This window comes from Drosophila virilis, chromosome 4 (genome assembly GCF_030788295.1).
Source record: "Drosophila virilis strain 15010-1051.87 chromosome 4, Dvir_AGI_RSII-ME, whole genome shotgun sequence".
NCBI classification, from domain to species: Eukaryota; Metazoa; Arthropoda; class Insecta; order Diptera; family Drosophilidae; genus Drosophila; species Drosophila virilis.
The window spans coordinates 1,968,560-1,984,137 of record NC_091546.1 but is presented as its reverse complement, the minus strand read 5'-3'; the positions used below and the strand labels follow the sequence as shown (position 1 = coordinate 1,984,137).

Sequence of the window (15,578 nt, the reverse complement as noted above, 5' to 3'; positions counted from 1 at the left end):
AGCATTCTTCACTTGCATTTCTCTAGCTTAGCTGTGCGATTTGAGTGCAGCTCATCTTCAGCTTCCATTCAAATCGAAGCGAATAATTGAAATGGGTTGCAATCAACCACCAACCGGTGCATAAAATTTAAATAAATGTTTGATTTGAATTTAATTGCGAGCAGAACGAGTCTCGAATGATTGAATGATTGAATATGCATGCATACGTATGTATATAAATAAATCAAAGCGGGCCAGCTGAGCGAGGCTCGGCACATCAACAGCCTATCGGGCGATCAAAGGGACGCGCTAATCACACGCTGCGCCAAATAGGATCTAATTTCCACACGAAACTCATTTTTTATCCACGATGCATTTATAGAGAGATCAGTGAAAAGAAACGAAAAGAAAAGAAAAAGAAGCCCAGTTGCAGCTACTTTTTTTTCTTTTTTTATTTTTTTTTTTTTGGTATCTGACGGATGTCGGAGCTGCATTCAAATTTTGCGCATCGCTCGAAGATAAATGATGAACAGGTAGGAGAAAAAAAAAGGAAAAACTCTGTCTGAGAGGGGGTTACGGGTTATGGGTTACGGGTTTCTCGGGCACAGGTACAATTTGAATTTCGACAATAATTAAGCGCAACAATGGATTTATTGAGTTTTCTATACCAAAACGAAACTTCTTCAGTTTCTGCATTGAGTATTGTGGTTAAACGTCGAACCTCTGAGCCTACAATTAGTTGACCTCCCCATCCCACTTCCCCTCTTCATCATCCTCGTGCAGTTGCCATTGCAATTATCATAATTATTTTCATTCATGCGGCGATCAGTCGAGATACTCATCCGAGTTTGAGTTCGGCTTCGAGTATCTTTTGGGGGCATTTTTTTTTCCCTACACCTTGCCAGATGCGTTTTTTGGTCTTGTCTCTGATCTTTGAATGAAATGTTGTTGGTTTTTCTGACGTTTCTGTCGAGTTTAACGCCGTTTGCTTTGTCGTTCCGCACTCTCATTCATACAATGCACATCCCCCGGCATTCAAATTTCTCGGTGTTTTCCATCTTTCATTTTTTCTTCTTCTTGTTTCCGGCAGCACTTGTTTAAATTGAGGTTTACTAATCGTTTAAGTAAATCGTCAGTTTGTTGGATGAGGCTCCAGGTCGCCCTGCTTAGCTGTCTGCGCGTTGAACTAGCAAGGGAGATGATGCTGGTTCAAATGCAGCAGCGTTTTTATGCTTTCATGAAAAAGTCGCCTTTTGGTAAATGTTTTTGGTTTTAGTTCAATTGCCAATCGCCTTGCTTAGCTGTCTGCGCGTTGAACTAGCAAGAGAAAAGACGCTGGTTCACATTTTGTTTGTTATGCTTTCATTAAAGAATTAAGCTTGGACGCCTTTTGGCAATTATTGTTTGCTGCACTTTAATTGCATTTGATGCTGTATCTTCAAGTAAAAGCGTATCTTTAGCTGCATTTGTATCTGTATCTTTATCTCTCTTTCTGTCTTTGCTGTGCGCTTGTCAATTGCATCTTGGCGCCGTCGTGTTGTTTTCCCATGGATAGCAAAAACTTTTTCAACTGCCAGCTGGGCAGCCGGGATATTGAGAGTCTGGGCATTCGGTTTCTCATAACCAGCATTGACGAGCTGGACGTCATATAGTGCCATTTGTACATGTAACTGGCTGCACATTTAAGGTAAATTATTAATGACAGTTTGGAGGGGGTTGGTGGGAGTGTGAAGGGGCGCCGGCAGGTGGGGGAGCATGCTGTGTAATGGCCAAGTTAGTAGCTGCACACATTGTGCCATTCAAGCGTACGAACTAACAAAATGTCTAATAAATAAGTGCGAGTACGAGAGTCGAGCGTGCCCGACTATGAGATACCCTGTAGCCAATGAGAGGCTGGCAGAACAAGCTGAAGAACTTTCTTCTTCTAAGATCTATATTTATCGACGTATTATTATATTTTTCTTTTTTATATATTCACAAAGTATTGTGTTTATGCCCATTATACCCTTTGCCCCAATGCGAACGGGTCATCAAAATGTTTCGGTCAAGTTTTATTTGGTTAAATTGCTTGCAATTTCCGGTCGCGTGTGGCTCTAGCTTTGTCTGCTTCTTCTTCTTATTATGATTTGATATTGTATTTTTTTTCTCTTTTGAGTATTTTACAACATTGTTTTACATTAAATGTATTTTTTTTTTTTGTTGTTGATAATTGCGGCACTTAAAGACGTTTCATTTGTGCGTTTTGCATGTTAGGAACGCATTTCCGCCAAAGAAAGAGTTGAATAGGAAATGGATTTGAATATGAAGATGAATGTGGAGCTCGAGAGGCTAAGCTAATGCGACTTATTTAAATAGTAGAAGAGGTGCTCGGGGTAGGGGACGGAGTCTGGTTTTTAAATACAATTGAGGTCACAAGTGCGTAAAAGAGTTTAGAGCTCTTCAAAGTTAACTCGAAGAGAAAGAGAAAGAGAGAGAGAGAGAGGGGGGAGAGGCGTATCATAAAACGGGCATTGCCGGCAATTTCAATAATCGAAAGAAAACAAGATGTTTCCCAAACAGCAACAGGACAATTCGATGCACCCTTTTTTTTGCGAACAGCCCCTTTTCTTTTTTGGGTTTATATTTTTTTTCTGCTTGGGTCGCGGTTAAGATGGATGAAGTGTTTGACAACCCTTTCAATCTTCATAAATGTTTGGCACTCGTTTGGCCGAGCGTCGATTGTGTCTGTCTGTCCTGCGAGTCCTGCGAGTCCTTGCGCGTCCTTTTGCAATATTAGCCAGCTTGTCGGGCTTGTCCCTTGTGTCACATCTTTTGGCTCTATCAAGATGATGACGTCGTCGACCTTTTGCCTTTTCTTCTGCTTCTGCTTCTACTGCTGCTGTCGCAAAGGGGTCGCGCAATAAAAAATGAAATCTGTTTAAACGCATAAAAAATTGAGAAATCTCATAAGCATGCGTTTGGCACGAGTCGGGGGTCGTCAAGGGGTTAAGGCCATGAAAAATGGCAATGTTGTTGTTAACACATTGTAAATACCTCGTTTTTCACTTAACAGCCTTTTAACTACATATATGTATGGGATTCAATTGTGCTCGGGAAGAGGTGGGGAGGAGGGGGGGGGGGGGTGGGTAAAGAAAACTACAAGTACGAACTTTTATTTAACGAAGAAAAACTATTTGAAAATTCGCGAGAGTTTCCTGTAATTGATTAATTAATAGTATGTTAAATCATTAGAATTATTTTTGATTTCAATTCTAAAAATAGCTTCAAGAGCTTGCCAAAAATATTTTTATATTGTTTGGAGAAAACTATACCCATTTTACAGAATCAAATTATTCGCTTGCATTCAATTTCCAGAAAATATGTGAATAAAATATTTTTTAACTATACAAATTTTGGGTGAGCTGGCTTCAGAGCTTGCTCAAAATGCATGTAGAAATAAAACCCTCAAATATCCCATTCAGACATGGGCCACAATTTCGCATCTCAATAACTCGTCCAAATTTCTTCAGATTTCCACGTGGCTTGGCTTTTTATTCATGGTTTCCCCTTTAAATAAATCTGGCATTAAAATCTGAACACCTATTTTTTGGTCGAATTTCATGTTCAAATCTTACCCATGAACATGACGTGAATTTCGTATAGAGACATGGGTCAAAATTTCCCATCTCCATAACTCGGTCAAATCTCATCAGATTTTCACGAGGTTTGGCTTTTTATTCATGGTTTTCCCTCTATATTAATCTGCCATTAAAACCTGAATACCTATTTTTTGGTCGAAATTCATGTCCAAATCTTACCCCAAGATTCGTATATAGACATGGGTCAAAATTTCCCATCTCCATAACTCGGTCAAATCTCATCCGATTTCCACGAGGTTTGGCTTTTTATCCATGATTTTCCCTCTAAAATAATCTGGCATTAATATCTGAATACCTATTTTTTGGTCGAAATTCATGTCCAAATCCTACCCCAAGATTCGTATGTAGACATGGGTCGTAATTTGAAATCTCCATAACTCGGTCAAATCTCATCAGATTTTCACGAGGTTTGGCTTTTTATTCATGGTTTTCCCTCTATATTAATCTGGCATTAAAACCTAAATACCTATTTTTTGGTCGAAATTCATGTCCAAATCTTACCCCAAGATTCGTATATAGACATGGGTCAAAATTTCCCATCTCCATAACTCGGTCAAATCTCATCCGATTTCCACGAGGTTTGGCTTTTTATCCATGATTTACCCTCTAAAATAATCTGGCATTAATATCTGAATACCTATTTTTTGGTCGAAATTCATGTCCAAATCCTACCCCAAGATTCGTATGTAGACATGGGTCGTAATTTGAAATCTCCATAACTCGGTCAAATCTCATCAGATTTTCACGAGGTTTGGCTTTTTATTCATGGTTTTCCCTCTTTATTAATCTGGCATTAAAATCCGAACACCCATTTTTTGGTCGAAATTCATGTCCAAATCTTACCCCGAGATTCGTATATTGACATGGGTCGTAATTTCAAATCCCCATAGCTCGGTCAAATCTCATCAGATTTTCACGAGGTTTGGCTTTTTATTCATGGTTTTCCCTCTTTATTAATCTGGCATTAAAATCCGAACACCCATTTTTTGGTCGAAATTCATGTCCAAATCTTACCCCGAGATTCGTATAGAGACATGGACTAAAAATTCCCTTCTCCATAACTCGGCCAAATCTCAACCGAATTCCACGAGGTTTGGTTTTTTATTCATGGTTTTCCCTCTAAATAAATCTGGCATTAAAACCTGAATACCTATTTTTTGGTCGAAATTCATGTCCAAATCTTACCCCAAGATTCGTATATAGACATGGGTCGTAATTTCAAATTTCCATAACTCGGTCAAATCTCATCCGATTTCCACGAGGTTTGGCTTTTTATCCATGATTTTCCCTTTAAAATAATCTGGCATTAATATCTGAATACCTATTTTTTGGTCGAAATTCATGTCCAAATCCTACCCCAAGATTCGTATGTAGACATGGGTCATAATTTCAAATTTCCATAACTCGGTCAAATCTCATCAGATTTTCACGAGGTTTGGCTTTTTATTCATGGTTTTCACTCTTTATTAATCTGGCATTAAAATCCGAACACCCATTTTTTGGTCGAAATTCATGTCCAAATCTTACCCCGAGATTCGTATATTGACATGGGTCGTAATTTCAAATCCCCATAACTCGGTCAAATCTCATCAGATTTTCACGAGGTTTGGCTTTTTATTCATGGTTTTCCCTCTTTATTAATCTGGCATTAAAATCTGAACACCCATTTTTTGGTCAAAATTCATGTCCAAATCTTACCCCAAGATTCGTATGTAGACATGGGTCGTAATTTCAAATCCCCATAACTCGGTCAAATCTCAACAGATTTTCACGAGGTTTGGCTTTTTATTCATGGTTTTCTCTCTTTATTAATCTGGCATTAAAATCTGAACACCCATTTTTCGGTCGAAATTCATGTCCAAATCTTACCCCGAGATGTATATTGACATGGGTCGTAATTTCAAATCTTCATAACTCGGTCAAATCTCATCAGATTTTCACGAGGTTTGGCTTTTTATTCATGATTTTCCCTCTAAAATAATCTGGCATTAATATCTGAATAGCTATTTTTTGGTCGAAATTCATGTCCAAATCCTACCCCAAGATTCGTATGTAGACATGGGTCAAAATTTCCCATCTCCATAACTCGGTCAAATCTCATCAGATTTTCACGAGGTTTGGCTTTTTATTCATGGTTTTCCCTCTATATTAATCTGGCATTAAAATCCTAACACCCATTTTTTGGTCGAAATTCATGTCCAAATCTTACCCCGAGATTCGTATATTGACATGGGTCGTAATTTCAAATCCCCATAACTCGGTCAAATCTCATCAGATTTTCACGAGGTTTGGCTTTTTATTCATGGTTTTCCCTCTTTATTAATCTGCCATTAAAGCCTGAATACCTATTTTTTGGTCGAAATTCATGTCCAAATCCTACCCCAAGATTCGTATGTAGACATGGGTCAAAATTTCCCATCTCCATAACTCGGTCAAATCTCATCAGATTTTCACGAGGTTTGGCTCTTTATTCATGGTTTTCCCTCTTTATTAATCTGGCATTGAAATCCGAACACCCATTTTTTGGTCGAAATTCATGTCAAAATCTTACCCTGAGATTCGTATATTGACATGGGTCGTAATTTCAAATCCCCATAACTCGGTCAAATCTCAACAGATTTTCACGAGGTTTGGCTTTTTATTCATGGTTTTCCCTCTTTATTAATCTGGCATTAAAACCTGAATACCTATTTTTTGGTCGAAATTCATGTCCAAATCCTACCCCAAGATTCGTATGTAGACATGGGTCAAAATTTCCCATCTCCATAACTCGGTCAAATCTCATCAGATTTTCACGAAGTTTGGCTTTTTATTCATGGTTTTCTCTCTTTATTAATCTGGCATTAAAATCTGAACACCCATTTTTCGGTCGAAATTCATGTCCAAATCTTACCCCGAGATGTATATTGACATGGGTCGTAATTTCAAATCTTCATAACTCGGTCAAATCTCATCAGATTTTCACGAGGTTTGGCTTTTTATTCATGATTTTCCCTCTAAAATAATCTGGCATTAATATCTGAATAGCTATTTTTTGGTCGAAATTCATGTCCAAATCCTACCCCAAGATTCGTATGTAGACATGGGTCAAAATTTCCCATCTCCATTACTCGGTCAAATCTCATCAGATTTTCACGAGGTTTGGCTTTTTATTCATGGTTTTCCCTCTATATTAATCTGGCATTAAAATCCGAACACCCATTTTTTGGTCGAAATTCATGTCCAAATCTTACCCCGAGATTCGTATATTGACATGGGTCGTAATTTCAAATCCCCATAACTCGGTCAAATCTCATCAGATTTTCACGAGGTTTGGCTTTTTATTCATGGTTTTCCCTCTTTATTAATCTGCCATTAAAACCTGAATACCTATTTTTTGGTCGAAATTCATGTCCAAATCCTACCCCAAGATTCGTATGTAGACATGGGTCAAAATTTCCCATCTCCATAACTCGGTCAAATCTCATCAGATTTTCACGAGGTTTGGCTTTTTATTCATGGTTTTCCCTCTTTATTAATCTGGCATTGAAATCCGAACACCCATTTTTTGGTCGAAATTCATGTCAAAATCTTACCCTGAGATTCGTATATTGACATGGGTCGTAATTTCAAATCCCCATAACTCGGTCAAATCTCAACAGATTTTCACGAGGTTTGGCTTTTTATTCTTGGTTTTCTCTCTTTATTAATCTGGCATTAAAATCTGAACACCCATTTTTCGGTCGAAATTCATGTCCAAATCTTACCCCGAGATTCGTATAGAGACATGGGTTAAAAATTCCCTTCTCCATAACTCGGCCAAATCTCAACCGAATTCCACGAGGTTTGGTTTTTTATTCATGGTTTTCCCTCTAAATAAATCTGGCATTAAAACCTGAATACCTATTTTTTGGTCGAAATTCATGTCCAAATCTTACCCATGAACATGACATGAATTTCGTATAGAGACATGGGTTAAGAATTCCCTTCTCCATAACTCGGCCAAATCTCATCCGAATTCCACGAGGTTTGGTTTTTTATTCATGGTTTTCCCTCTAAATAAATCTGGCATTAAAACCTGAATACCTATTTTTTGGTCGAAATTCATGTCCAAATCTTACCCCAAGATTCGTATATAGACATGGGTCAACATTTCCCATCTCCATAACTCGGCCAAATCTCATCCGAATTCCACGAGGTTTGGTTTTTTATCCATGATTTTCCCTCGAAAATAATCTGGCATTAATATCTGAATACCTATTTTTTGGTCGAAATTCATGTCCAAATCTTACCCCAAGATTCGTATATAGACATGGGTCAACATTTCCCATCTCCATAACTCGGCCAAATCTCATCCGAATTCCACGAGGTTTGGTTTTTTATTCATGGTTTTCCCTCTAGATTGATCTGGCATTAAAATCTGAACACCTATTTTTTGGTCGAATTTCATGTCCAAATCTTACCCCGAGATTCGTATATTGACATGGGTCGTAATTTCAAATCCCCATAACTCAATCAAATCTCATCAGATTTCCACGAGGCTTGGCTTTTTATTAATGGTTTTCCCTCTAGATTGATCTGGCATTAAAATCTGAACACCTATTTTTTCGTCGAATTTCATGTTCAAATCTTACCCATGAACATGACATGAATTTCGTATAGAGACATGGGTTAAAAATTCCCTTCTCCATAACTCGGCCAAATCTCAACCGAATTCCACGAGGTTTGGTTTTTTATTCATGGTTTTCCCTCTAAATAAATCTGGCATTAAAACCTGAATACCTATTTTTTGGTCGAAATTCATGTCCAAATCTTACCCATGAACATGACATGAATTTCGTATAGAGACATGGGTTAAGAATTCCCTTCTCCATAACTCGGCCAAATCTCATCCGAATTCCACGAGGTTTGGTTTTTTATTCATGGTTTTCCCTCTAAATAAATCTGGCATTAAAACCTGAATACCTATTTTTTGGTCGAAATTCATGTCCAAATCTTACCCCAAGATTCGTATATAGACATGGGTCAACATTTCCCATCTCCATAACTCGGCCAAATCTCATCCGAATTCCACGAGGTTTGGTTTTTTATCCATGATTTTCCCTCGAAAATAATCTGGCATTAATATCTGAATACCTATTTTTTGGTCGAAATTCATGTCCAAATCTTACCCCAAGATTCGTATATAGACATGGGTCAACATTTCCCATCTCCATAACTCGGCCAAATCTCATCCGAATTCCACGAGGTTTGGTTTTTTATTCATGGTTTTCCCTCTAGATTGATCTGGCATTAAAATCTGAACACCTATTTTTTGGTCGAATTTCATGTCCAAATCTTACCCATGAACATGACATGAATTTCGTATAGAGACATGGGTTAAAAATTCCCTTCTCCATAACTCGGTCAAATCTCATCAGATTTTCACGAGGTTAGGATTTTTATTCATGGCTTTCCCTCTATATTAATCTGCCATTAAAACCTGAATACCTATTTTTTGCTCAAAATTCATGTCCAAATCTTACCCCGAGATTCGTATATTGACATGGGTCGTAATTTCAAATCTTCATAACTCGGTTAAATCTCATCAGATTTTCACGAGGTTTGGCTTTTTATCCATGATTTTCCCTCTTAAATAATCTGGCATTAACATCTGAATACCTATTTTTTGGTCGAAATTCATGTCCAAATCCTACCCCAAGATTCGTATATAGAAATGGTTCAAAATTTCCCATCTCCATAACTCGGTCAAATCTCATCAGATTTTCACGAGGTTTGGCTTTTTATTCATGGCTTTCCCTCTATATTAATCTGCCATTAAAACCTGAATACCTATTTTTTGCTCAAAATTCATGTCCAAATCTTACCCCGAGATTCGTATATTGACATGGGTCGTAATTTCAAATCTTCATAACTCGGTCAAATCTCATCAGATTTTCACGAGGTTTGGCTTTTTATTCATGATTTTCCCTCTAAAATAATCTGGCATTGAAATCCGAACACCCATTTTTTGGTCGAAATTCATGTCCAAATCTTACCCCGAGATTCGTATATTGACATGGGTCGTAATTTCAAATCCCCATAACTCGGTCAAATCTCATCAGATTTTCACGAGGTTTGGCTTTTTATTCATGGTTTTCCCTCTTTATTAATCTGGCATTGAAATCCGAACACCCATTTTTTGGTCGAAATTCATGTCCAAATCTTACCCCGAGATTCGTATAGAGACATGGGTTAAAAATTCCCTTCTCCATAACTCGGTCAAATCTCATCCGATTTCCACGAGGTTTGGCTTTTTATCCATGGTTTTCCCTCTTAAATAATCTGGCATTAACATCTGAATACCTATTTTTTGGTCGAAATTCATGTCCAAATCCTACCCCAAGATTCGTATATAGAAATGGGTCAAAATTTCCCATCTCCATAACTCGGTCAAATCTCATCAGATTTTCACGAGGTTTGGCTTTTTATTCATGGTTTTCTCTCTTTATTAATCTGGCATTAAAATCTGAACACCCATTTTTTGGTCGAAATTCATGTCCAAATCTTACCCCGAGATTCGTATAGAGACATGGGTTAAAAATTCCCTTCTCCATAACTCGGTCAAATCTCATCAGATTTTCACGAGGTTTGGCTTTTTATTCATGGTTTTCCCTCTTTATTAATCTGGCATTAAAATCCGAACACCCATTTTTTGGTCGAAATTCATGTCCAAATCTCATGTAGACATGGGCCAAAATTTAAATTGAAATTTAATTGAAAAATGTGGCCTCAAATTTTCTATAGGTCTACATAGGTCAACATTTCCCACCCTGCCGATTTATATTTAGAGAAAAACATTTCATGTATTGGAAACGTTTTTGTTTTGTAAGTAATCTAAACATTTGATACTAACTCTTTATATCTGGTATAGAAATTAATAATATTTTCAATAAAATACTATATAAATTTGATACTTCTTATGAAAATGAACTTTGTCAACTTGAGGCGTTTAAATATACCCTATCTGTATGTATGTTAATTATATTAATATTTGTTTAAAGAAATATCTGTTGCTCTTAAATGGAATTTCCCAAAGTCAAGATTATGAAACATTTTTAGCTCTAGTTTTCAAACAATTGCTGCTGCTGCATTTGAATAAATCAATCATGGGCTTATATATACTTATATATGTATGCATATATAAGTTTGGTATTAAAGTTTGGTATTAAAAAAATACTTTATAGACTGACCTGCATGCTTGTTGCTGGCATTGTTGCCATTTAAGCTGCGCTGCTCCATTGGCTCTATGAACTCCTGCTTGACTTGAATGTGCGGCTGTCTTTCGAGCAGGCTTTCAAATGGGGGTGGACTCTGGTTGTTGTTGTTGTTTTTGTTGTTGTTGTTGCTGTTGTGCTTTGGGCTAAAGCCATTCAAATGGGCTACGTAAGCGGCATAATTAACAGATGCGGCCACATTTGCGACTTGCGGCTGTTGATCGTTGACTGAAGACTCGCAGCGTGCAACGCCTTTGCCAGTAATTTGAACATTAACACCTGTTGTTGTTGCTGTTGTTGCAGGTGTTGTTGTTGGTGTTGTTGTTGGTGTTGTTGTTGTTGTTGTTATTGTTGCTGTTGCTGGCAATGAAGCTGTTGCAAGTGCTGCAGCAGCAATGATTGGCGTGCTAGTTGCTGCTGCTGCTGTTGTTGTTGTTGCTGCTGCTGCTGTTTCCAGCAACAACATTGCTGCTGCTGCTGCCGCCGCTGCCGTTGGCTCCAAGTGTTGACGATGGGAATTATTGTGCTGCTGCTGTTGCTGTTGTTGCTGTTGCTGTTGCTGTGCTTGCAGCTGTTGCTGCCCAAGTGTTGCCAGCAGCAAAGGCATTGCTGCTGTTGCCGTTTCGCGCAGTTCGTCAGCAGCAAATTGCGTCGCTTTGATTTATGACGCCCGTTGCTGCCCCTTGCCGCCTGGCGCGACTTGTTGCTGCCTCAGATTATGATATTGACCCATGCACCAGCGGCAATTTTTTCCACCGGCAATTGTTGCTGTTGCTGCTGCTGCTGCTGCCTGTAAATGGTTGATAATTAAAAATGTCTTCTTTTTGCTGCTGCTGCTGCTGTTGCTGCTGGCGTTGTCAGTTGCCCGCTGAAAGCTTAATTTGCTGTTAAGTGCTTTTTAAAATGTTGTTATTAAAAACAGTTGCAACCCTCCTGTTAACAACTGCTACACTCGCAGAAAATTTACAAATTCCGCAAGGACTTTATAGAGCTCTTGAAGTTTTCACAGAATTCCTTAAGATTTTGGGCATATTTTGTACTCATTTTCAACTCTGGTGCAACAAAAATAATGTAAATAAACTTATAAAAAACTTGTTTGAAATAAGCATGAAACATGTTCAATTTCCTAGAAATTGCCCGCTTAAAGAAAGAGTTTTTTGCTTGAGTTAAGAAATTTTACACTTGATTTCATTTTCAAAATAAAATGCTTTGTTTTTTTCCTGGGTCTGGGAAAAACCCTTCCCTCGTAGCCCTCCCAACCTCAAGCCATCTCTCGCAATTAAAAAAGGAAATTCTTATATAAAGACTTTCGCATTTAATTTAAGAAACTGCACATTTGGCTTTAGTTTGAAAAGAAGACCCGTTGGGTTCTCTGAGGCTGGGCAACACCTTCCCTCTCACGCCCTCCCAACCTTGCGTCGTCTCATTCGAAATGAAAAAAAAATAAATTCTTAAATTAAGAATTTCGTGCTTAATTCAAGACTTTTTTAACTTGGTTTTCTTTGCCCTATATTTTCTCTGAGAGCGCGCAGCTCTTTCTCCCGTTCCTTCCCTCTCATCATAATAAAAATATATTCTTAAATTAAGAATTTTGTGCTCATTTTAAAATAAATGTATTAACTGTATTCTGACAAAGCTTGTGCCTGATTAAAGTCCACAAGTCTTGACTATTTCACCGAGTGCAGCCTGCTCTCTTAATCTCTTAATCTACATCAGAGAAGTCTTTGTTTTTTCGCTGAGTGTAGCTAGTCTTCGCTCTCTTTATCTTCCGCCTTTCTTTCGCCCAAACTCTTTCTCCACGTTTTCCAGCACTTGTGAAGTGTCTACTCTATCATTTCTGGCTGGCGATTTTAACGTGGCGATAAGAAAAGTAATTGATTTGCTGTCGGAGCACTTGTCGCCTCATTGCATGGCTTCGCGTGTAACTGACCAGCCGAAACCCCGATGGGTTATTCCTTCCCTATTCACGTGACCCAACGTGAAGAACTGTGAATAACTGTGAGTAACTCACGAATGTTTACGGCTCACGTTGCACTCGCATTTCTGAATGGTTTCCACTATAATTATTTACTGCGAATTTCAAGGCGGAAGTTTGCATAGAGCTTTAACCAAATGATATCGTAAATATTATCAGCAGGAACAGGTTGCATAGAATCACAAACATACTTAAATGGAAAAATATTTTTCCGAGAATCAAAATTGATTGTAGATAAATATTTTGATATATATATATATATATTTATTCCCTTCTGTGAGTGCTTACAAAGACGTGATGCATACATATTTTGGAATATTTGCTTAACTTTTAGCCAGAATTTGTCAGCTTAAACTTAGCTTATATATGCTTGAAATGAACTCAATTCAAGATGTTGTTAATGAAAAGAGGCTGATCTTTAATTCTCCAGAAATTCCAGAGCTTTCTAATTAAAAGTATGGCTTATGGCTAACATATCATTATATTAAGAATTTGCGTGCTTAAAATAAGCCGACAACCTACATAATGGAAGCAGAAAGTTTCTAAGCTTAAGAACCAGTTTTGGTTTTAAGAACTTTATGTTACATTTTTGCAGCAAAAATGTGAAAAAAAAAGTTTAGCTGGCATGAAAAAAGCCATTTTAAGACTTTACACACTTCAAACAAGCGATTCTCAATCAAGTCACACAATTTCTCGTTTTCTGAACTAGTTTTAGTTTTAAGACTTGATTCAAGAATTATGCAGAAATAGTTGGAGTTAAAAAGTAAACGAAAAAAGCGTAGCTTAAGAATTTACTTGCTTAAAAGAAGTCGTTCACAATGGAAGCACAATTTTGTACTAAGGAATTCTCAAAAAAAAAAGACTTCAGTTTTTTGTTTTACTCAAAATCAAACCTAACTGAATTTCAATCACATTTCTTTATTAATTGTCATAAAAAAAAGACCATTAATAATCAAATGCGCAACAAAGTTGAAAACAGCTCAATAAATTGTTAAAGTGCGCCGCGTATCATAAAAAAAATTGAAAAAAAGAAGAAGAGGAGGAAAATGAATAGGGAAAAAAAGCGCCAATAACATGGTATATTATGCAAACAAAAAGTGAGGTGACAAATCATATTTACAAATACTTAAAACGTTATTGTTGTAAATTGAAAACAAATTGAAGTCGAACCGATAACAAGTCCAAGAGATATAGACCTATGCATATGCATGTGTGTGTGTGCGTGTGTGTGTGTGTGTGTGCGTGTGTGTGTGTGTGTGTATAATATGTATAAAATTTGTGGCAGAGCGTTCAAATCAAAGGAAAATCGGAAAATTCAACTACAGCAACAATTCGGCGTCTTCGACTTTGAAACGCAGCGACACGAAGAGCCCAACTAGACGCTGGCTGGGTTATACACTGCAAAAAATTATGATTTAGATTGAGTTTGGAAAAAGTTTTCAATTGTGATTTATGAAGTTTTCAGCTTAAAATCATTTCTGTTCAGTTTGATGCCCCTGCAAAGGGTCATGAAATGTGAAGCGCATAAAAAGATACTTCTCCGAGCCCATAAAGTTTATATATATATTCCAGATCAGCATCAAGAGTCGACAAGATATAGCCAAGCCTGTTCGTTCGTCTGTCTATTTCTCTAGGAATTAGTCTCTCTTTCTGTTGCTGCTTGCTTGCACAAATTTTTTACCTATCAATAAATCTTACACGGACTTGCACCATTATAAATTTCACTCTGTCTTCAAATTCAAATCAACCATATTTTTTTACAGTGTAGTCAAACAATAGTCTGATTAGATAAGCGAAAGTGCAGCGCTGTTGATCGAGCTGTCTATGGAAATGCTGTTCAAAAGCGGAGCAGACGGAGACGGCGGCATTTACATACACCTGTTGCAAGCATGTAGAGGGGGAGAGGGGGGGGTCTTTATTTAAGGTGGGGAAGGGGGCGGTGGAGGTGTCCGTAACATTAATGGCAGTTGTAAACAAATCAATCGACAGCGCAAATTGCGCTCTTTGGCAAAGTGCCCGTACGGGTCCATCATAACTTTGATTGTTATCAATCAAGTGCGTTTGTTGAGCCCGAGAAGGGGTGTGCGGGCGGGCGGGTATTGAAAGGAGGGGGGTGGGGAAGGGAGGGTCTACAACATTATGTACTTTGCATGTCAGCAAGCAATTGTCGAGTCTCGCACTCGATGTTAAAGAAGCCGCCCTGCACTTCAAAGGCCACCGACTTGTTGCAGTCCCCCTCCCCCTCCCCCTCGCCGCCCCTCTCTCCCTCTCCCTCCCTTCACTCTCTTTGCTTCTCTTGCCGCTCGACGTCTCGTGTTGCCAGCTATTTTTAATAATTGCTCATAAAAATTGATTATTTCGCATTGCCTTTTGCCTTTGTGTTTATGTTAAATTTTGCCATTATTTTGTTTTGCCCCTTTTGCCCCTCTTCCATTTCATTTCAATTTTCACCTGGCCAATTCATCTAGTTTGTCAGCTGATAAGTACCGTTATTTTTAGTTTGTACGATTTTTTGTTTTATCTTGTTTTAAAATTAGGCACAATTTGTTGGGCACACACACACGCACACAGAGAGAGAGAGAGAGAGAGAGACTCGCACAACTGTTAATTTTTGAGCACTGTTTTCATAATTTTTCAACACTTGCGCATTATAAAGATAACGTTTCTTTACTTTTCCTTCTATCATGATTTATGCCCGATCGAAGAACGTAACGTAAATTAAAGGTTTCTTTGGAGGATTCACAGCCAAGA

At 37.9% G+C, this 15,578-nt stretch overlaps 1 protein-coding gene across 2 annotated transcripts in view; it reads right to left on the bottom strand.

The window, feature by feature from the left end:
• Positions 1–15,578, bottom strand: part of pdm2 (POU domain protein 2) — a 51,865-nt gene that overhangs the window by 34,501 nt on the left and 1,786 nt on the right. For both annotated transcript variants that reach the window (XM_070208772.1, XM_002059182.4), the window contains exon 2: positions 10,829–11,642. In XM_070208772.1, the coding sequence (XP_070064873.1) occupies positions 10,829–11,459 (631 nt within the window). In that variant the 5' untranslated portion in view covers positions 11,460–11,642. The remainder of the gene's footprint in view (positions 1–10,828; positions 11,643–15,578) is intronic.